The sequence below is a fragment of the Enhydra lutris genome, unplaced genomic scaffold, assembly GCF_002288905.1.
Source record: "Enhydra lutris kenyoni isolate GAN:26980312 unplaced genomic scaffold, ASM228890v2 scaffoldscaffold37, whole genome shotgun sequence".
Taxonomy (NCBI): domain Eukaryota; kingdom Metazoa; phylum Chordata; class Mammalia; order Carnivora; family Mustelidae; genus Enhydra; species Enhydra lutris.
This window is the reverse complement of record NW_019154121.1, coordinates 25,163,806-25,187,038: the sequence shown is the minus strand read 5'-3', so window position 1 is coordinate 25,187,038 and position 23,233 is coordinate 25,163,806. Positions and strand designations below refer to the sequence as shown.

The window sequence follows — 23,233 nt, the reverse complement described above, 5'->3', positions numbered from 1 at the left end:
TTCCTGCCTCAGGACCTTTGCACTGGCTGGCTCTTCTGTCTAGGATGCTCAGTCCCCAGTATTCTGCATGATGGACTCCTTACCCGCTTTAGATCTTTGCTTAAATATCTTCTCAGTGATTATTTCTGTGACTTCCTCATTAAAAGAAGAATTTACCCACTCTTTTCCCTTGGCCAGGTCCTCCCTTTTCTGCCTTATTTTTTCCCCATGAGAGTAATAAATTTTGTTTATATTCTCTGTACTTTATTTCCAGTTCCTAGAATAATGCCTGATACTTAGTAGTTGCTGAATAAACATGTCTACTGAATGAATGAGTGACGGTCTCCCTGCTTCTGTGCTTTTTTTCTTGCAGAGAGATTTTTTCAAAATGCATAATTGGTGATGCCACTGGGTCACTAAAAACTCTTCAAAGCCTTCTAGTTGCTCATATGATGAAGACATACATTCTTTTTTTTTTTTTAAAATTTATTACTTATTTGACAGACAGAGATTACAAGTAGACAGAGAGGCAGGCAGAGAGAGGAAGGGAAGCAGGCTCCCTGCTGAGCAGAGAGCCCGATGTGGGGCTCGATCCCAGGACCCTGAGATCATGACCTGAGCCGAAGGCAGAGGCTTAACCCACTGAGCCACCCAGGCACCCCAAGACATACATTCTTAATGTAATGTATGGTGCCTTGTCTGATGTGAGTTCTGCCTGTTATGTTATTTTAAATGATGCCATTTACTCTCTCGCTTTTTACATTCAAGCTACCTTGGACTTATGTTACACCCTAGAAAATACAATTCTTCTTTCTACCCCAGGACCTTTGAATACCCTGCTCCCCTTTTCTGAGCTGCCTCTTTCCCCACTCCTTGGTATTTTACCTTATTTTTTCCCTTTACCCTAATAGCATTAAAAACAATCTATTGTTTGGGACTGAACAGGAGGTGATTAAACGGTTGTGTAGCTATGTGCAGAAGAACAAGTTGACTGTCTTGAGTTTTTATCCCCTCCTTCTTGTGCTTGGACTGCATATAATCACTTTAATATACAGCTGTATTCATTCATCATTTATTTACTCATTTCTTCAGAAGATATTTATTCAATGCTCATGAAAAGCACTGTTGAATCCAATTTTTCAAGGCCTGAACGTAGGCTTTCTGGCTGGCATTAGTGCAGAGTCCCCCTCTAAGACCCAGGTCCATCTCCAAACCCTTGTCTCTGTCCCTGGGGATACAAAGAGAAGAAAGACCAGGCCCCACCTTTGAGGACTAGAGGTCGGAGGAAATAGTAATCAAGCAAAAAACCAGACATTTTCTGCCCTATTTTCTTTGTCAGTGGTCCCATTATGTTTCCCAGCTCATTAAAATCAGTATTAAGCTGTTTTCATTATTTTTTCTCTTTTCTGGCTTTCTTTCTTTGTAAATATGATTTAAAATTTCTGTAACTGCCTCACTTAATGGCAACTGCAATGATTTGCTTTGAGAAAACAGACGAGTTGGAACGTTAAATTTATATCTAGTGGATCTCCATAAACAGTAATGGCAATTTTCTTGAATAATAAAATTTAAATGATATATTTATTCCTTTCAAATAATAGTACCAGAGAACCACTAAATGGCGGTGGGAGAATATTAATATTTTCCATTAATATAAAATATTATTAAAATGGAAAAATACTTCACTTCCTGCATCTCACGTTCATCTCCCAAGTGAATTAAAGCGGTTATAAGGGACGGCTCTTTTATTGGCTACAGCAAATAATGGGCTGAACAGATTTATTCCCTCCTGGCCATCATCATTATCAGCAGCAAACACTTACGGGGCACCTATCGTAGGCAGGAAATGTAGTGCTGGGGCTTCCCATCTCGCTGGGAAGACAGCGAGTATTTGTAACAAGGACAGACAACAGTACAGTAAATGCCATGGAAAGTAAGCAGAATGGGAGTCTAAAGTAAGGAGAAGTCACTGAAAGGAGGGGAGATCGGTCTGGCTCTGGAATGAAAGGCAGGTGTTAGCGCCCAGAGGCAGATGCAGCTCCTCCAGGTACAAGAGCACGGCGGGGGGCAGGGGCGGGGTGTCACGTGAGCTTGGAGAAGAATGAGGAGGAGCAGGGCTGGGTGGCACTGAATACGTGGCAGGATGTGGATTAAATCTGTGGGCCGGGGCTGGTAGTAACGGCTGACGCTTACGCAGTGTCTGCGACACGTCCCTGGATGGCAGACCGCATGGGGACAGGGTCCTGTTTCCCCCTTACTGACTCGTGCCATTTTCACAATATTTCACACGAGGGAGCCCTGGGCACGGAAGGGCTAACTGCCCACGGTCACGGTCGCACACCCTGCACAAGGCAGAAGCAGATTCAAACCCAGACTTTCTGGTTCTACACTCGGAGCTGTCCCCTTGGGAGACCTCACTCCGGAGCCACAGGCAGGATGTGGGATTTGGGATTTCTTCTGCCCTTCCTGGGAGGAGGAGAGCCCTACTGGAGGCGTGATGAGGGACGCGGCTGAGGGGAGGCCGTGGTGCGTAAGAGCGAGCAGGGAGGGACCAGAAGAAGGGAGAGGGATGGGTGTGAGGCGCACTGCTCTTCCACGAAGGGACTAATGCTCTTCTAGGAGCTGGGCGCCCCTCAGACCTCGGCAGACCCTCAGTGGGCTGGGTTGCTGGAGTCACCAGGTTGGTGGCCTCCTGAATGCAAATGGCCTCGTCCATTTACTCAAGTGCCATTTCACATGTAATAACCTGTATGTGCCACGGCAGGAGCGAAGCTGGAAGACGTTCGTGAGGAGACCAGCAGTGGGGAAGGAAAGAGAGAGATCCCCCTGAGGGACACAGTGTGACTAGACTCTGCAGTCCTTGTTTGCCTGGGTGGCCCCCCAAAGGGGAAGGACGGCGCATTTGTGAATGACAGCACACTTGGGAATTGGGGGTCTGCAGGGGGGAGCCCTGGCAGAAGCTGAGGTCTGGGGAGGGGCCCATCTTGGGGGAACCGTGACGGTGCTACGACTTTCAATATGTTAAGTATGAGGGATGCCGGGACATTTAGTGAAGACTTTCTGGTTTTTAATTTTTTTCCTGACATTTTGGCATAGAACTTATTGATATTTTTTTCCTGAACCAATTCTTCACATTTTTCTAACTTTAAATGCTAATTAATAAAAAAAAAATGCAGTCTTTGAAGTGTGAACAAAACCACATTTTCATCAGCAGTTTGAAGACAGCCTTGCAAAGTTCAAGAAACCGACTGGTCCTGCTTTCCAAACGCGCTGGGGGTGTGCTAGAGATCTCTGCCATATGGAGAGAGCAGAGGAGGTCTCGGGGCCTGGAATCAGACGCCTGAGCTTAGGAATCCTGGTTTTGCCTTCACCAGCTCAGTGTGCAAGTCACTCAGCCTCTCCATACTCCCCAGTTTTATCATCTGTTGACAGGGAATAAAGAATGATATCTACCTCGTGGCTGTGTGGCTTGTAGGAATTCATGCGTGTGCAACACAGCCCACCTTCGGGCACCATTAAATGATAGCACCAATATGAATTGATTATTCAAAACCCTTGCATGCGGTGAACGCCCCGAGACACCAGCATGAGTGCTCATGGGGACGAGGGTAGCTTATGGGAAGGTGAGTTCCCGCTGCAGTCGGGGACTGGGTTTGATGCGGCAGTGACTTAAGGAGTAGGAGTATCTTTTCTGATTACAACAGCAATGCCTGCTCATTGTGAGCATTTGATATTTATCAAAGAATATTATTCAGGAGAAGCAAATCCACCATAAAGAACTACTTTGTGCTCATATTATCGCTTTCTGTTTTCCATCTTTATTTTTCACAGATCTAAGCCGATACTGTATAGTCAAGGCTCTGTCTTGCCTTTTTTCTTTCTTTTTCTTCTTCTTCTTCTTTTTTTTTTTGGTTTAACATTATAGTACATAGTTTTTTTTTCCTCCATACATTTTTCTCCACTGCTCCACATTAAGTATTATTCTTAATGAATACATAATATTCCTTAAAATGGTGACTCCCTCTTTAACTAACCATTTTACTATAGTTGAACTTTTGTAGGTCCTTCCTAATGCTTATTTTTATAAATAACACTAAGAGGAACATTCTGATGCTGCCTCTTTGTCTGGTTTTTGGCTTATTTCGTTAGGAATAATTTCTGAAAAGGAAAATCTTAGGAAATATCCCCTCTGCCCCCAATCTTTTTAACCAACAATGAATTGACCAGAGAAACTGAAGAATTTACTATGTTTTCAAACTCAAGCTGGCCTGGATCTGTAATAATAATTTTTGCTCCCGCAGAAGAGAATTCTGATCTTTACGAAGCTAAGACTTTGGAATACTCCGTGCAGAGCCAGGAGGTGTGGGCAATGAGACAAGCGTCTCCACATCCTCAGCCCATGTCATTGCTCTGGGAAATGAATGAGAGAGATTCACTCCCTGATCAACTCACAATATTCTTGTTTGGGAAAAAGTGATCTTCTTAGAACTTTTCTCTTTTTAAAGATTTTATTTATTTATTTGACAGACAGAACACAAGTAGGCAGAGAGGCAGGCAGAGAGAGAGGGGGAAGCAGGCTCCCTGCTGAGCAGAGAGCCCGACTCGAGGCTTGATCCCAGAACTCTGGGATCATGACCTGAGCCGAAGGCAGAGGCTTAACCAACCGAGCCACCCAGGCACCCCAAGAACTTTTAAGTGTCTCAGGATTCAGGTTTTCTGAGAGGAATGGCCCCTCAGTGTTGGGCACGCTCCTGTGTTCCAGAACTGCTCAGCCTTCTCTGAAAGGTCATGAGTGCATTTGGCTATTCTCACAAGATGCCAGTTTTAGTCTCACTCTGACCCTCTTGGGCTCCATGCATATTTGCAAATCAAGGTGGTAAATATACTTCTGCTTTAACCCAGCCTTACGCCAGGGATGTATTTTATGCGTGTAACATTCTGAGAGGGTTTAGGAATGAAAACATCTCTGGTTTTCCATTTCTATGGAAAGCTACATATGTTCTGAAGGAACCTACTGATACATTATCATACATCAGGATACCTCATTGATTTATATTAAATTAATTTTACTACTTCAGAGCTCATCTCTATTTAGTACAGCAGTGCATGTCTTCATTTGAGAGGAACAAAAAATCATCATTATACATATGAAACAACCTCATATTCATGTAATATGCTTCCCATAACGAACCTGACATGCCTTAGCGACATCACTACTGTGACACTGACAAGATGCCTCCCTGGCTCTCACATAGGGAAATGAGGTTCAAAGACATTGGATGACTCCCTCAGCGTCCTACAGAGAATAAAGGACAAGACCAGAGCAACCCAGACTTTCTAGAACATTCCGTTCACCCAACATTAAATATTAGCAGAGGCTAGGCATGCTTGTCCTTACCGGCGGGTTTGATGAGCACTGCCAGGAAGTCTGTCGTGAAGGAGCTCACGTAGAGGAGAATGCAGGGTGCCTTGGAGGTACTGAAGCTGAAGCGGATCCCCTCATGTGCCAGGTCGGCAGGGGCACTCTGCTGATCAGGGGAGCTGTCTGACCTGACGCCCGATTCTTTGCTGCTGACCCCCGATGTCTGGAAGTTATACCGTAGCCACATCCCCTCTTCAAAAAATGCGCCAACATCTGTTGAAACAAAATGGGTGGAGATTGACAAATGAGGGGAACTGGACGCCGATACTGACAACACTTCAAGCTCGTTGTTCACGGAAGGCAGGCCCTGCCTCCAGGACGGGATCGGATGGGGCTACTGTCCATAGAGATGGGCCTGATTTCATCAACGTGGATCAACTATCCCCCTCACCCCCCCCCCCCAAAAGAAGTAGCATGTAATAGAGCACGCAGATCTGTAAATTTAAAAAAGATATATATATATATATATTAATAAAAATTAAGAAACTGAAATCATACCAGAAAGAATTTTCATGTATAGGGCTTAGGCCAAATAACTGATTTAGGTTGAAGAAGCACCCTGAAAAGGCAGTGGTTTAACACGAACAACAATTTAAGGAGCTTACGGGCTTCCTCTTTGAGACTGGAGTTGTTCTGGATGTTTGCACAGGAGACAGGAGAGCCCTCGACCAGCCCCTGAGGAGGTACCAGGAAGCTTAAAATCGTAAGACGTGAAGTTTGAGACAACTGGGCTCAAATATGACCATTAATTAATTACTGTGTGGCTTTATGGGAAGTTACTTAACCAACTGCTTTGGGCCTCAGTATTTTATAGGTGAACGGGAGACAATAAAAGATAATGTGAAATGATCAACACAAAGTAAATTGTATCTATTATTATTATTATTATTAAATCAGAAGAACAGTCACTAACCCTTCATTGGTCTCTGTCAATGGCCTAATCATTGCTAATTGATTCCTTTTTATTTTGAAGAATTTATTTTTGAGAGAGGAGAGAGAGAGAGAACATGCATGTGCATACATGAGTGGGGGGAGGGGTGGAGGGAGAAGCAGGCTCCCTGCTGAGCAGGGAGCCCAATTCGGGGCTCAATCCTAGGACCTTGGGATCATGACCTGAGCTGTAGGCAGACGCTTAATGACTGAGCCACCTAGACACCTGCCCCCCCTTTTTTTCAAAGATTTTATTTATTTATTTTTGAGAGAGAGAACTAGCGAGCACATTAGTGGGTGGAGGGGCAGAGGGAGAAGCAGACTCTGCCAAGCAGGGAGCCCAATTCGGGGCTCCACCCCAGGACCCCAGGATCATGACCTGAGCCAAAGGCAGCCGTCCAACTGACTGAGTCCCCCAGGCGCCCCGCTAACAGGCTCCTCCACTGATTCTCCCATTGCATGCTCTTCAGAGTTCCAAAATCATTTCCTACGTCAGGACGAAAGGCTGAGGTTCCTAACAAGCTTTGTTTGGTCTCCCAGTTACGGTTCCCCTGCCCTCTTTGGTGCTCTTCTGGAAGGAGTTCTCAAACTTCACTGCCCGTAGAACCCACCAGGGTGGGCACGGCGTCGTGAATCAGGGAGTCAGGCACCGTGGGTGGATCTGGGCTGTGTTAACCCGCTAACCAGCCTGTTAACCTGTTAACACCAGCCTGCGGTATGTGAGTCTTACAGAATTCAGAACTGTCTTGCTCAAACGCTGACGGTGCCCCTGATGGGAAGCCCAGGATTGAATACGCAACCCACACGAGTCACTGACCGACTCACTGGGATGTCAGACGCATATAATACGGTCGCTGCCACCTTGAGGTTGTCCTGTCCAGCCGTGGGCATGGGAGGGGACACATCCACAATCTGAAATCCTTCTGGTGAGTGTCATGGAGGCTTACACAGCAGGTCATGTGATAAGAACCCCCATCTCACTGCCTGGAAGGTCCTGAGTTGGCTTTCCCAGGCTTTCAGCAGACACCTGCCGAGTCCCCTTGGGACGCCAGGCACTCCGCTGGGCCCCGAGGTTACCATCGCTGCTCCCAGGAAGCCCTTAAACTAGGGCATCCAGACCACCAGGCATCACCGGAAGCACTGTGGTGGGCGCAGGGCCACTTAATACAGGGGCTCTGGAACGTGAGGGGCACCGGCCAAGGAAGTCTGGGGGGAAAAGGCATGGAACATGGGATCCAAACAGCCAGAGGCAGTAGCTTTGTAAAGGCGGAAGGGGAGACCAGCTTGGGAGTTGAGGGAGAAGCACGTGACCACACTTGGAGCGGGGACAGTGCGACCAGAGGCATGAAGCCTTGGGTGAGAGTCACGTACTCTTCTTACAACATCAGTTGTCTAGGCAAGACTCTCAAGTGTCCCACTACACTTGAGGCTGGGCGTCGGGGAAACAGTAACTAAAAAGAGGTGAGCCCTGCCCTTAGCAGCTCAGAGCCTGGTGGGACAGACGGACATATTCTGTGACGTTCTCTGAGCTGCTGTGACGGATGGTGGGGGTTGCGCGGGGGGCAATCAAAGAGAGCAGACAGGGCCGGTCACCTGCCGCAGACACCCCAAAGGCTTCCCTTTGCCACAGAGAGGTTCTCCCAGAGGATGAGGGGGTCACTATCTGAGAAGCTCTTTGGGCCATGCAGGGGAGAAGAGGTGGACCTGGTGCCTGGAGGGAAGGCATGAGATCAAGGCCAGAGTACACACAAGCCACAGGCAGACAGAAAGGGACAAGGTAGAGGACAAGATACACGAATAGGGCACTTGAAACTCAAGATCGAGGCACGAAGCTCCTGCGTGTAGGGAGGGGTTCTGGGCTGCAGAGGTCGAGGAAGCAGGGAAAGCTGCAGGTGCTGGGCACCGAGCTACAGATGCCCGTATCACCAGCCGGAACCTGGGCTTCCCTGAGCCAGACTCTCCCCAGTCACTGCCCTTCCAGATCGTGGGCCCAGCCGAGTCCCCAATGACACTTCTCTGTCAGAATGCTGGTCCCCAGGCCTAGCTCCAGAATTTGGCTCCGAGGGTCTGACTCAGAGGGTCTCAAGAACCAGCACGTGTAACCGAATCCCCAGAGGATGCTCATGCCCACAGGAGACCGAGACCCCGGGAGCCAACGCCAGGGCAGGGGAGCGCCGCTGGCGGGGCAGGGAGCTGAGCGGGCCTGTCAGGCTGAGACAGGACGCCTCGTTCAGCCCCAGGGGCGACCGTCCTTCCAGGGCAGATCATGAAGAGAAATTCAGAAAGCAAAGGATTTTAGATAAACTGAAAAATATGCCACAGACAATACTTGTGGTGTATTTCAGAGTCATCGTTAAAAAGCTTTATGGATTCATGTCGGTTTTGGAGGAAGGAAAATATCACGCTTAACAGTGTTATTCTGCAACCACGTCATAAACCAACTGTTAAACCAGGGCCTGGGAGTGCTGTGAACCATCTCAGTTTCCAAGTGGCAGATTTATAGCCGTCATTTCACTGCTTCAGACGGTTTTAAGGAAATGCCAAATCAGGGTGTGGAATATCACTTAGGAAAGGAACACTCCCATCCCTCCTGAAGGAAAAACTAAAATAACACTAATTTAACACGCTCCAAACAACGTCCTTTCCCTCATTGGATGATCAAAAATTACTGATGTACAATGCTTAATGTACGGTTTTATACTAAGACGAGATAGCTTAAGTTTTAGGATATTCATTTTTTTGGATAGAAAAAAAAATGATAAATTTGGAATTTCATTATTCTAAGATGTATTACAAAAGAGATCTGTGGAATTAGATCATGTTTCCCGAAATTCCGAGCTACAGTCCGAAATCTGTAGGTTCAGGATTCTAAGTTTGACAGGAACCTTGAGGCAGGCAAGCAACCATGTAATCATTTCTTGATTCTCGAAATGGACCCCGATTGATGAAAAGAAGTCTGCAAATATTTGAAATAAAATCCACAAACTGCCCATCCCAGAATATTACCACAAAGATATTCTTCTCCTTGTCTGACCAAATCCCCGATATTTAACGTGGAAAGGCAAGCAGCTGGTACTCACCCCGTTACTAAATTGCCCCTCATCTTTTCTTCCTCACGCTCAATAATTCCATTTCTTTTTGCCTTTTTTGCTTAGGCTATATCTTGCAACCTGTATTTTAAAAATCATCCTGAGTCTTTTCATTCTCTCACTTCCCCACAAGGACCCAGAACTGAAAGCCCCTCGCCCACAAATGGGCTCTTTTCCAAAAGTTTAAAGTCAGTAACTTGCAAACTTGGAAGTATTTCCCAATCGAAACAACGCTTTAAGTGATGGGTAGTTTGCCACGAGAGTCCACAAAAGCTGAACAGTAATTCTGGACGGGTCGCGAAAGAGAACTGAAGAATGCCATTGTGTACTAGTCATTAAAACAGAAACAGCAACAAGAGAAATTAAGGTTGATTCCGAACGTGAGAATTCCAGGAAACTCCGCTCCCACAAGTCTTTCATCTAGCTGATGCCATGGCATGCCCGGGAATCTGGAGTAGCTGATTCTCCTAAGAATCTTAAGTAAGCAAAGAGTGTTCCCTATTCCCCTCGTGTAAATGCTCCTACCACGGCTGAATTCAAGCTGCCAACACATCACTAATACGGAGTTGAGAGGACAGGTTCACGGGTGATCTCCCAGCCGGTGTGAACTGCCTCCAGCGCGTGAGCTCACTAGGTCACTGACCAGTCCTTCGAGCAAACCACATCTATCGCCCACAAGTGGGCGGCTCAAACAACGGGAGTCTATTTCGCTGTTCTGGAGTCTCTAAGTCTAACATGGACGTCTTGGCTGATTCTTTTTCTGGTGTGGGCTCTCCTGCTGGCCTGCAGTCAGACGTGCTCTTGCTCTGTGCTCCCACAGCAGAGAGAGAGCGAGCAAGAGAGAGGGAGGGAGGGAGAGAGAGAGAACTAGATCTCTGGTCTCTTCCTCTCCTTAGAAGGGCCCTGATCTCCTCATGGGAGTCCCGCCGTCATGACCTCATCTAAACCGAGGTACCTCCAAAAGCCCCATGTCTAAATACTGTCCCATTGGGGGTTACAGCTTCCGCACAGGAATCTGGGGGGACAGACACATTCAGTCCATACTAAAGGCTACTTGCCTTTTCTCTTCCGCTGTAAAGAAACACTTCAGTATTTGCTGATTCCTTCCTGCCTTCCACAGCTCTCTTCTATCTTGTCCCAGGACCCTGGACCCTGAAAGCTCTGTCCTTTATGAGAAGTTCTATAAAACCCAGGCAGAACTCCTGGGGAGCAGGCACTGTACTACAAGGAAACACAGACCAGGGTCCCAGCCTCAGGGCCACTCAAGCTTTTCCACGGCTGACTTCCATTGTCCAGAATGGCCATTCTCACGGGCTGCGTTTTAATGAATCATCTAGCAAAAGAGTTAAACAAATGTCGTGACGCTCTGCTCCTCGACCCCTTGGCCAACCCCTTTGGCATATATCCTGATTCTGCATTAGGCCCGGCTCCTTCCGGGGTAATCTGCAAGGCCCAGCTCTCCTTTAACTCGTTTCCTCTTGTACTCCCAAGGCCCTGCTTTCCTGAAATACAACTAGTTTCTCTCCTGGCCTTCCACTGGCAAAATCTGCTTTTTCTCCCCAAGTGTGCTGCTTCGAATTTCCCTCTTGAATTTTTTATTCTGTTTGTTTCATGTTTTCTTCCATGGACTCTGATCGTTGTGGACTAACAACATTGGGCCTGGATGAGTTAATGTTCACCTTAACTCGCACTGTTTCCCCAGGCGGATACGTATCTTTTGTAACCACTTTCCCCACATTCTCTCTAAAGGCCAGGTTACTTGCAGGTCAGTTTCTACACGATAAGCTTCAAGTGTCTGAATCTGCACCAGGGTGAGAAAATCCCGGAGAAAAATCTCTGAAGCCCGAGTGGCATGTGCCGACCATGAGCTACAAGTGTAGAGCATGTGACTTGAAACACATGAAGAAGCTACGGGACCTAGGACTTGACCGTGTAGGGGCCAGGGGGCCTCCTTGCTTGGGAGTTTAAGAGCCAACAGCACTGAACAACTTTGCTTGAGTCCCAAGTGGGAAGATAGTTTGCATCCAGAATTTCCTGGGTCATGCTCCTGAAATTGTGTTAATAAGCATTACTGGAAAAAAAAATGGTGGTCAACAGGTGAGAACACTCTAGAAAGAGTAAGTGAGGGAAGGACTCCGTCCCAGTAAGTTCCGTGTGACACACGGAGTCAGGGAGGAAATGTGTGTAAGTGGAGGGCAGGAATATAAAGACGGGTTTAGTCCTGGCTTTGCCACCAACCAGCTCTGTGGCCCGGGTCCAGCAGGTTATTTAATTGCTGTAGCCTTTAAATCATTCCCATGTTACAGAAATCCTCCCTGAACGTACATCCTCCTCTGGCTAACAACCAGTCATTTCTGTACATTCTTTTTTTTTTTTTTAAAGATTTTGCTTATTTATTAGAGAAAGCGTGCAAGAGAGAGCACGAGCGGCGGGGAAGAGTAGAGGGAGAGGGAGAAGCAGATTCCCTGCAGAGCCACTTGGGGCTCGGTCCCAGGACGTGGGGATCATGACCTGAGACGAAGGCAGCTGCTTAACCGACTGAGCCACCCAGGCGCCCCCTGATTTGCAGTTTTAAACAATCATTCTGGCTGAATGGATTGGTATGAGAAGAAACTGTTAAACCTAAATTTCATCCTTAAATGTAAATTTCATCCTTTTTCTTAAAATCTGGAATATCACCGGGTGTGTGTGTAGAGGCCTGGTCACTAGATACATTTCAGGGAATCTGTAAATCTCCTGAAACTTCGGGCAAAAGCGCCTATGCATTTTTCTGGGGGGAGGGTTAGTAGTATAAATCAGATTTCATGACTTCACCCTCAAAAGTTTAAGGAAAAATAAGAAAAATTAATTCACTTGGAAACGATGCACCGAGATGCTCGAGATGTTTCTGCGCTGTGCCAAATGCGGCCTCCACTTCCCCGGTGGGCTTCGTCACCCTTGTGATCCGGACCCACTCCCTCCTCGGCCGCATCGCCGGGTCCCTGCGTCCTCTGCCTGTGGTCTGGCCAGACTGGGTGACTTGCTCGTGGCCCTGCCAGTTCCTTCCCGGCCGGCTCACCGGCCCTGCCATTCTCCCCGCTCCCAGCAGCTGTCACGCCACCTCCTTCCCCCAGCTCCTCCTCAAGCGCCCTCACGGCTCTTTGCTCTAACTTTAGTCTGACAAGCGCAACCCTGTTTGCTTTTAATTTAGTAAACATTTCTTGGAACCTCACGGTATGCCAGGCCCGTGCTGATAACAAAAGCAAACACGACGAGGACTCTTCCCTAGAGAAGAACCGTAGCCTTAGAACACACTCAGTGTGAGACCCAGAGTCAGGAGGAGGAGGTGGCGGGAGGAGAGAACGATCGGCTCGTTGTGTGGGGAAGTCTGGGCTTCTTCATGAAGAAGGTGACAGTGAATATGTATTTGCAAGAAACGCAGGGCAGGCAAGGTCCTCGCAGCATGGAGGAGCGTGTGCTGTTCTGGAAATGACGTCAGAGCTTTGCAACCTCGGCTGTGCTTTAAAAAAAAAATACCTAAGGCAAACTCTCAGAAAATTGGGTTTAACCGGTCAGGGGAAAGGCCAGCCTGTTGGCATATTTCGACATTTTCTCAGATTCCTGCCATGGGCAGCGGGGGCGGGGCACTTCTGCTGTAGGTCGGGCGGTATGACTTGGTGTGAAACGTGAGCTGATGTGTGGCCATGACCTGCTGGGGATTAGAAGGCAGGACGGGGGCTCTGGAGGGTCTTGAATTGCTTCTTCTTCTTCTTCTTCTTTTTTTTTTTTTTTAATTTTATTTATTTATTTGACAGAGAGAGAGAGATCACAAGTAGGCAGAGAGATAGGCAGAGAGAGAGGAGGAAGCAGGCTCCCCACTGAGCAGAGAGCCCAATTCGGGGCTCAATCCCAGGACCCTGAGACCATGACCTGAGCCGAAGGCAGAGGCTTAACCCACTGAGCCACCCAGGCGCCCCAAATCGCTTCTTTTTAAACATTTTAAGAGAACAACATACTCTGAAATCATTTCAGATTTGCAGGAAAGGTGCAAGATTAGTACCAAGAGCTATAACCCCCATACTCAGTGTTATAAAATGCTTTTAGAATAATACAACCCAAAGAATGGAATGATTTGCAACTTAACAGATGGTCTTCATTTTGACTGCTTTGTCTTCTTTTTATTGGCTTAGCAAGCTAGAACCTTGCTTGGACAAGACTGGTCACGTGCTTGAGTGGCATTAGTGGATAAAGTCCCCCAGCGGCCTCTGTCTCATTTCCCCTCTGCTCTGCTAACTCCCCAGTCTGCTCTGGAGCTGCTGCTTTTAGGAATCACATTATTTGCTTAATTATTTATTTGTAAAATTATCTAAGTACATAATTTATGCCTTTTTCAAACACTAGGCGGTTTCTACTCATTCTGTTGATAAGTAGCAAGTTGCTTCTTTTTTGATCTTCACTTAACGCTAAACATCCCAGATTTTCTCGCTGGCTCAGCTGATGCGATGAGCCATGTAGAATTCTGGACTATAAGGGCTCTTGAGGACAAGTGCTGCTTTTCATTCACTGTGATAGTCCCAGGGTCTAGTCGAGAGAGGCACTCACGAAAGTTTGTTGATTTAGTGAGTGCACTTTACACCATAGGAAATGAGCGTCTCCTGAGTTCCTGCGATGTGTCAGTCATAATATGCAATTTTCATATATTATCTTATTTAATAAATCATTCAACAGCAACACTTTTGACATAGATGTTATCATTCCCATTTTACAGATAAGGTAACTGAGGCTTAGGGGAATAATTTGCCCAAGGTCATCCTACTAATCAGGAAGGGACACATACAGATTTTCTGGACTTCAGAAAATGTTCTCTCCTCTCTCCCAGCCATGCTTAAGCAAGTTCCAGCTGTTTTCATAGAATTCCACAAACCCATCTGTTTGCCAGTTTCTTCTTTGGGAACTTTAAAAGGAAATTAGTTATCAAGTAACCACTGATTGTTCACTACTCACAAGCATAAAGACATAATTGACTCCTTAAGTGATAAAATTCCATTTTTTCTACCAGTTAAGAGGTCAATTGAAAAGAACAACCAGAACACCCCAAAATGTCCAATTACTTATGATGAGCTTTCGTTATATTAAAGTGATTTTTATTTTGAGTAACAACAACAACAACAAAAAACTGGTTTGGCAGTGATCACCAACCTGGCTCCCCCCCCACCCCCACTGGTTATCACTTGTTGCTGTGAGAACTAGACTTAAACATTCATTCTATTGTGAAATAAATTCAAAATATAGTAATTCCAAAGGCTTAAACTACATTTGGTAGTTTACACATGAGTATAACGAAGGCCAAGAGTTCCTTGAGGGCAAACACTGTTTTATTGATTTTGTGTCTCCAGAGTCCAGCACATTTCCTGCAGCTTACTAGGTATTTTAAAGCACACTCACTGAATTAATGAATGAACTGGTGGTATTATGGACCAGTTTGGCCATCTTCAAATTTTTTTCAGAGTGAGGACCCCCAACCACTCCCCTGAGAGAAAACGGAAGACAGGCTAGTAATATATTTCTATTACCATCTATACCTTTTTGAGGATAGTTTCTTCAAAGAAGATAAAACATGGGGTAAAAAGCAAAGACTCATCTCAAAGAAACCAAGAAATAATTAGCTATCACTACACTTTGGAAAAAATAAGCCCAGAATTATGAATTACCCAGAGTTCCTGAAAATGAGATTGTCATAAAAAAAAAGTTATGATACTTTGTCTGCCTTTTGGTGGAAGAAGGAGAAAAGGAGAAAGAAGTAAAAATGAGAAGAGGAGGAAGGAAAAAAAAGTAGAAGCATGAATTTGGGACACTCCTTCACTGAACTATTACACATGGCCTTGAATGACTGGACACGGTCCCTGTATCACCATGAGGACCCTCTTGAAATCTTTATATCTATGCTTGTAATCTGTCAGGGGAAATTAACCTTGAGGGGGCATTTGCTGGGTCTGCTTTTCCTTCTACTACAGTGAAAACATTTTCAAGGGAGGAAAAAGGTTCAGTTACAAAATCGACAACTAAAATTTTGCTTTAATAGTTTCCCCTCTATTAGAAAACTTCCCTCCTCTGTAGATTCTTGGAGCATGCCCCTTCTTTTTGCACATATGTGGGAAAAGAATAGATTTATTCACTGTTGCATGCAACAAATTTATTCTTATAGGAAATAAATAAAAAATACTTGCATGAGGCTTTCTATATAGTTCTACAGCTCTCTCTCTCTCTCTCTCTTTATATACACATAAAATCAACCCCAAAGTGGTTTTCCAAATGGGGAGTGTATGTATATACGTGTGTGCACGTGTGTGTGTTTTCTGCAAGCCTGCCTATAAATAAATGTGCATGCATTTTCCCCCAGAAAACATGTATGTGTACACACACACACACACACACACACACACAAGCACACAAGCACACACTTTCTAAAGCACCAAAGAATGGTTCTCCAGAAAGCATGTGCTGCCCAGTGACATACTGAGACCCAGTCTGCCCGAGTGCTTGCTTATGACCTGTTTTTGACACATGAGGAACTGCAAAGGCGACCACAGGTAGCAGGACAGAGGCCAAGGGAAGGACTCACAGCAGGTGAATTTTTGTGACGGCTCAAGGTCAAGGATTCTCTACAAGACTCTGTGTAATATCCAGCACCTTGGCCAATTGTTCAAAGAAAGAGTTTGAGGACACAGTCTCTGGTATTTAAATCTTTGGTCTTAGGTCTGGTGTAGATGACTGTGGCTCAGAAAGTGAGAATGTCCCTGTCCCGACTTACTCATATGCTTTTTCTCCTTGTCACATTCTCCTCCAGAAACAGAGCTCAAGAGCCACATACATTACTGTTTTAAACTGTTACGTTTCCCTCTCTATTGTTATCTTTTTTGTTCCATAGTTTGGGAAAGGCATAAAGTTCTCATTTTTCAATAGTCCCAAGTATAGTGGAATGCCTACAGATATGACTCTGTTCTGATGGTGCCTCTGGGTTTAGAAATCACGATGACCATCGATGGTGTTTTCAAATGCATGCTGCCTGCCAATTCCTGATTTCATTCTAATTGGAAATGACCTGCTGGAGGAGAGAAGGAAGACTTAACTGCATGAGAAACCAACTCAGCTTAACCGGTTGCCTCCTAAAAATTAGAGAAACCAATCAGGTGAGTCTTTCCACGTCAATGAAAAAAGAAAATTTTTGAAGACAAACTGTTTTAATGAATTCAGGCAGAAGGTTAAAAAAAAAAAGAGTGTTGCACTTGGCCATTGGGAGAAATGACATACAAATTAAACTTCCAAGGCAGATGAGCATTAATAGATAATGGTTTTGGGATCACAAGGCAGAAAGACATAAACAGTGAGATAAAGCAAACCCTCATAAGCACGACAGTTTAAGTGAGTACTAGGTGTTTCAGACCTTGGGCCGTCTGTTTCTTGCTGTCTTGGCGAAGAACGGTGTGCCCTTCTATTTAGTCGTATTTAGTGAAAGCTCATGGCAACCACAGTCTGATCATCAAAAAATACACTTTCCAAATGACATTCCCTTTGTACTTGTTTTTATTCTGAGGTTTGAGTGTCATTCAGACATTTTGATAACAGAGGGACAGGGTGAAGGGACTCCAGAGTGGTTAGGAAGATGATGGGTTTCTGTACCTCAGTTGATGTGGGAATTGGGGTATCACTGCTTACACAGAATCACATCCCCTGGGTCCAGGGTGCCTCCCCACTTTTTCTAAAGCTCAGTGCCAATTATAACAGGTTTTACCACCTACAGAGAGTTAGGATCTATGTTATTTAGCTTTACAATGTCTTGAGGGACACGTTATTGAGATTTTATAGAGAAGGGAATGGAAAACTCAGAGAAGGTTAGTAGCTCTCCTGTGGTCACACATCTAGGGAATTCTTACTACTACCTACTATGTTGTGCTGTCTTTCAATGCTTTCTACTCAGGCTTTACCTGGAAGAAAGATCTAACAAAGCAATTTAGCATTTTCCTTAAAAAAAAAAATTACTGGGGTGCCTGGGTGGCTCAGATGGTTAATTATTTGCCTTTGGCTCGGTTCATCATCTCAGAGTCCTGGGATGGAGTCCTGCATCAGGCTCCCTGCTCAGTGGGGAGTCTGCTTCTGCCTCTGCCTCTCCCCCTGCTTGTGTGCTCTCTCTGTCTCTGTCAAATTAATAAAATATTTAAAAAAAAAAAGCCATTCTGGAGTGTGGTTCCATGGTAGGTGTACCATGAAGGTTTGGGAGACAAAGGGTTGTGGTTCAAAGACCAGTCTTTGAAATGCTCTAAGTCAGCACAGTCCAATAGAAATACAGTGTGAGCCACACTTGTAGTTTTAAATTCTCTTGTAGCCATGTTAAAAAGGTAAAAAAAAAAATACTGACCTAATTTTCATAACATATTGTATTTAACTTAGTATATCCAAAATATTATTCTTTCAATCCATTTTGTACCAAGCCATTCAATTAGAATTTATGGTAATGACTTCTGGACATGCCCAAGTGAAGGAGGACTGGAGAGAGCTTGCCTGACACATGCCTTCTACGTAGCTCTTTCTGGAATCCAGGGAGATGACCCAGGGGAGATCCTGGCATTTAGGATCCTAGCTGTTTCTTTCCATCAGACATTTGAGTAATAGCTTGGAAATTTGTTCCCCATTTTGAGTTTTGGGTTTATTCTAAGTGATGCAATGGAAAGAGGGGATAATTTAGCCGGAATGATTTTATAATGTATGTCATATCATGTCACCTCCCTCTGAGCAAAAGCCAAGTCCTTGTTATGACTGACCACGCCCTACCAAATCTGGGCGTCTTCTCCTCATTCCCAAACCCCTCAGCTCCCTTTCCCTGTTTCCTTCTATTCCTCCCATTGCTGCTCTCTCCACTCCATCCTCAATGGCCTCTTTGTGTCCTCAGAGCACCATAGCACACCAAGTTCTAGATGAGGCTCAGACAACAATATTTTTAAGAAGTTATGGCTTCCAGGGGGAGCAACGCTTCTCCAGGGCAGTGTGTAGATTGCACACCCATGAGCCTGTCCTCCTAAATATGTCTTCTCTCCACGGAGCTTCTCCTAAGCAGTAAGCAGCAGTGAACTGAAGGCCACGTTTTCTAACTAGTACCTTGAACACAAATACTCTGTGAGGGTTTAGATATCTTCTAAGACAAGGACAGAGTCAGAATGCTCTCAGGAACATTCTGTTGCCTCACAAGGACATTATCTGAAGACATGAACACTGCATGTTTCTCTAGAGGTGGGCCCAGGAAGTATCCAGAAGTAAGAACAAAATGTCCTCAACCAGCTACAATGGTGTGACATCACTTGGGGAGGACATCTGTCGTCGTGAGCCTCACAGCTGAAGAGTAGGGATGCAGGTAATTCTATGTGGGAGAGTTTGAAGGGCCTGTGGCACACATGGTCTACCTCAGCCATTAGGAAGAAACCTGAAGTGCCTAGAGAAGGAGTCACTTTAAAGCACGTAAGGCAATGGATAATCTACAATAGATACCTGATGATTTAAAACCTTTATGAGATATTCTCACAGATTTTTTTTTTTTTTTACTTCTTGTGTAATTTTGCATTGCCAAACCTATCACCTCAAAGGCAAATTGCAATACACTGTGCTCCCCCCACCAAAAAAAACCCCACAAAAAACCCAACAGAGGGTGTCATCTTCTACACCCAGGGGTGGTCGGCTCTGAGTGGCCGACCACAGCCTTGGCTGCCACAGTCTTGGGTCAACCCCTTTCCGACCTGACTACCATCAAGCTGATCAGCCACCCCACCCCCCCATACAGAAGCCAGGAGTGTCCCCTGATAGTTTCTGTCAGGTCCAGATCTGGGCAGGAAAACGATCTGTAGGCATCAGTGGCTCCAGCTGAAAATAACTTCTAGCTTTTCCAGAGTTTCAGGGGAGTCTCAAGTGAAGACCGCACATGTGGAACGTGAAGGACTAATCTCTACTGTGCAGGACGGTGGGAAGCCTGACACGAGATGTGACTGACAAGTGTCCCGGTTTGCTGAAGCAGCTTCCCAGGCTCCTCCTCTTCCCATTAGATCTGGTTTCAAGAGGCCGTTGGCTTGGCCACCCGGCGCTAGTTGGCTGATGGACTTCGAGGAGCTGTCGGGGAACTCCTGTCCGTCAGGCCTGCTGAAACGCTTTTTTTGGTGTAATTTAATTTTTCTTTTTGTCCTGTATGAGTTACTGCTGCGATCAGAAAAATACAGCTTTGCCCTGAATGCGACACACTCTGTCATTGGCCGTAGCTTGGATCGTTTGAACTCTAGTGCTTTATTTTTGTACATTGGCTGTTGTTTTGCTATGAAAAATGTTAAAAAGAATGGATTGACATTTTGGCTTTGTTTCTGGGACTTAAAGGAATTGTTCTAGAGGAAATTTTTCTTGTTGCGTGATTTTTTTTTTTTTATTGCTGCAGGCTTTTTAAAGGCTATTTTGTTTTTGTTTTAACATACAGTTTCAGGATTATATAATAAACCAAAGGTCTTGCATTGTGTTTTTTTCCCCCCACAAGTAATCAGCCATATGTGGATAAATAGTTTTAAACAATCAGGGAAGAATTCTAGAAAACCTGGGTTCTAGATCAAGAAATTCTGATAAATGTCACAATAAAAACTAGATCCAAATTATTTTAAAAATATATTTCTGGTCAGGGATACACATTTCTAGTGCTAGTACAAGTCGACGCTATTTGAAGTGAATTTATGATAAGTTTTTCATGTAAAAGAATAATTTTTCCCTTTGTGCATATTTTATGATGAACATTAATTCAGTAGTACATGTACAAAAATTTAAAAGGAATATGCAAATGAAGTTATATAAATTAGGACTCATGCTTAACATTTTTTTTTTTCCTCTTAGGAACATAAGTCAAGGCGTTAGGGACATGTTGTCGAGAAAGAGTCCCAGCTCTATTAGGGCCCCTCCCGTGTCCCTCTCCTGGGCCTGGATCCTGCTGCCAACTGTTCAGCTTCCTGGAAGAACGTGCGTGTGTCCTGTAGTGTATTTCCTGTCCTCTCAGTTCCGTTGACTGGCCTCTGCTCGGTACCTCGTGGAGAGGATCACAGCTCAGTGGTCAAGGGGTTGGGGGTGGGTGCATTGCAGCGAAGTTGTGTCCAAATCTTTGCTCTGCCACTTGGAGGGAAAACCTCAACCATGCTACTTCCTTCCTTTGTGTATCACTTTTCCTATTTGTAAAATGGGTTTAGTGGAACCACCTACCTCACTGGATTCCTGTGTACGTGAGTCCGTTCATACAAGCGGACCTCAGGGAGGTCCCCAGCACGAGTGTGCTGCCATCTTCGCTGGGTCTCCCTGGTCCTCACTGCAAGGAGCCAGTCACCATTCTGATCCAAAGTGGTTCCCTCTACTGTCTACTGTCGTGTGGTGACAAACCCTGGCCTGCTCTGTGCCCCCCTCCAGCCTTCCCTCCCCGCCCCACTCCCTGCTGCTGTGAACTCTCCCACGGCTGGCCACATCCAGAATCAGAAACGTCTAATTATTGGTGGTTGATTTAATTCATCTGGGATTAAGGCATGAGACATTTTGCATTATACTTTCAAAAAATACAGTTTCCCTTGCTGGGTCCTGACTGTTGAAAACAATTTTAGGGAATTTCATTTATGATTGCTCCTTGGGATTAAGTAGTCTGTTGATCCTGAAATTGGTCAGCTCTGAGGAAAATTAATCTTATATGTATGTGCAAATGGGAGATTCTTCTAGAAGCTCTTTAAAAAGGCTGTTTGCACTTGTGCTTTCAGTAGTGTTTGCAAAGCTGAGAGTGACCTGGTACAATGATCAAGACGAAAGTAATTAGATTTGACAGGTCAAATGTTGATGCCGGTACTTTTCAGTAGGTGTTTCTAAATTCCTGTTGCCATCTGTGGGTCGGTGGGATGTGCTCTGAATGCCCGAGCTTTGCCCTTTTCTTCTCCCAATGGTCTTTGCTGTGGTTTGACTACTCAGTAGTGATTTCTCAGAAAGGAGTTGCTCAGGATGCCAAGAAAACGGAGAAATGAAAGTGGTCTTCAGGAGCTTGGAACAATTTTCTAAGCCTCTTAATTACAGGATATATTAAATTCTGACTTGAATTATTTAATGAGTATCATAGCTTTGGAGTTATTTCATCACCGTGGACTTCAGATTTAAAAAATAGCACCAGAGCAAAAGGAAGAAAAAGTCTTTGTGATATTTCATTGCCCAAAGACACCAACTGAAACCAGATCAATTACATGTAAGTGGGACGCTCATCAGGCTTGGAAAGCTAGTTACTGTCTGGGTTGTGATTTGACATAACAGGGCAGGAAACTCTGAGAGGCCAACAAGACTCCTCAGAAATAACTTCACCATTTTCATTGTGCCCGTAAGCTGGCTTCTTGTTTTTTGTTTATTTTTCCTAATTTTTTTTCCTCGGGGTGGGGAGCTCACATTAAAGATAGAACATTTCCATTTAAATAAAGATAAATAAATACACATTTCCAGAACTAAGAAATCCAACTGAAGAGCTGGTTCTAGAAAATGCTCACTCATCAAATAGTTACAAAACATCCACTATGAGCCAACCACTGCTGGAGACTCCTGCCTTTAAGGGATTTAGAGTCAGACCGTGTGACAGTTATCTCAGGGGATACAAAATATAAGAAAGAGAAAGGAAAGCCATGTCTACTTCAGGGGCCCAGAAGAAGTTGTACTTAACCTCATGATGGTAGGAGGAGTCGTCAGAGGCTCCCACCAGTCAGCTGGGGGCTTACTGAGTCCTGATCATGTGCTTGGTGAGCGTATATGGTGGGGCGTCTGCTCTCCAGCCCTCTATGAGAAAATGGGCAGCAAGATGGAAATACTGGAGACAAGATAATACAAGATGAGATGAGACAAGATAAGATAATTTGTTATGAGATGTTAAGCACTTTTATGCACAGCACTGATCACTCAAGCCTGGAGTCATCTTGGAAGGCACCTTGAAAGAGGCTGTGTTGGAACAAAGCCTCTAGAGGGGACGTTACTCTTGGGCAGGCAGAGGGAAATGGGAAGGCTGCTCCACGTGGGCCGAATGGGAAAGAGAACCAGAGCCGGGAATGGACAAGTGGACTTGGAGCAATGAGCAAGGGTGGAATACGTTGTGATGAATAATGGGAAATGAGGTCGGGCCAGCTCAGCTATAGCCGAAGACGCCTCTTGGCTCATGGCTGGAAGGCGCTTGAGATGAGGAATCTGGAGCTCTCCTTGGAGGAGAGCACTGCACAGCCATGATGAAGAGTGGACGGTAGGAACACAGGCACAATGGGAGGAGTTAGGAGACCTGAGTTTTAGTCTAGGCTCTGCCACCAAGTTTGGGAATATTTTCAGTCCTCAGAGTCCTCATCTGGGTCACATGTTGACTTTTGTGGGCCCTCGTACATTTGTCTCTTGTGGGCCCTTTCCTCCCTAAAACATTTTGAAAAATTGTATTTTACGAATGCATTGGAATAAAGATGAATACATTAATATCATGTATTGAAGTAGTTTTTTCAACCTAAAAGTTGATTTTTTTCTTAAGATCTTTAAATAAATTATTATATTTTTGTGGGTCCCTAACAGCATTATGAGTCTCTGTTTACCCTAGGTAACAGCTGCCTGGTCCTCATCTGTAACATGAGAGGGCAGGTAGAGCTAAATTCTAACACTTTTACCTTCCTCTAAAAGCCTGTGATTCAGTGCACAACCTATCCAACTGTATAGTACAGTCAGACTGTTATTTTCAATAGGTTAATGTATTTGATCTGAAAGCAACCACAGGGGAAAAACA

General features: G+C 45.1%; 1 protein-coding gene across 1 annotated transcript in view; it reads right to left on the bottom strand.

Annotated features, from left to right (window-relative positions):
* LOC111154452 (contactin associated protein like 2) overlaps window positions 1-23,233 on the bottom strand; it is a 2,043,877-nt gene that overhangs the window by 157,735 nt on the left and 1,862,909 nt on the right. Inside the window, exon 19 of the mRNA XM_022514057.1 lies at window positions 5,378-5,614. Coding sequence (XP_022369765.1) covers window positions 5,378-5,614 — 237 coding nt within the window. The remainder of the gene's footprint in view (window positions 1-5,377; window positions 5,615-23,233) is intronic.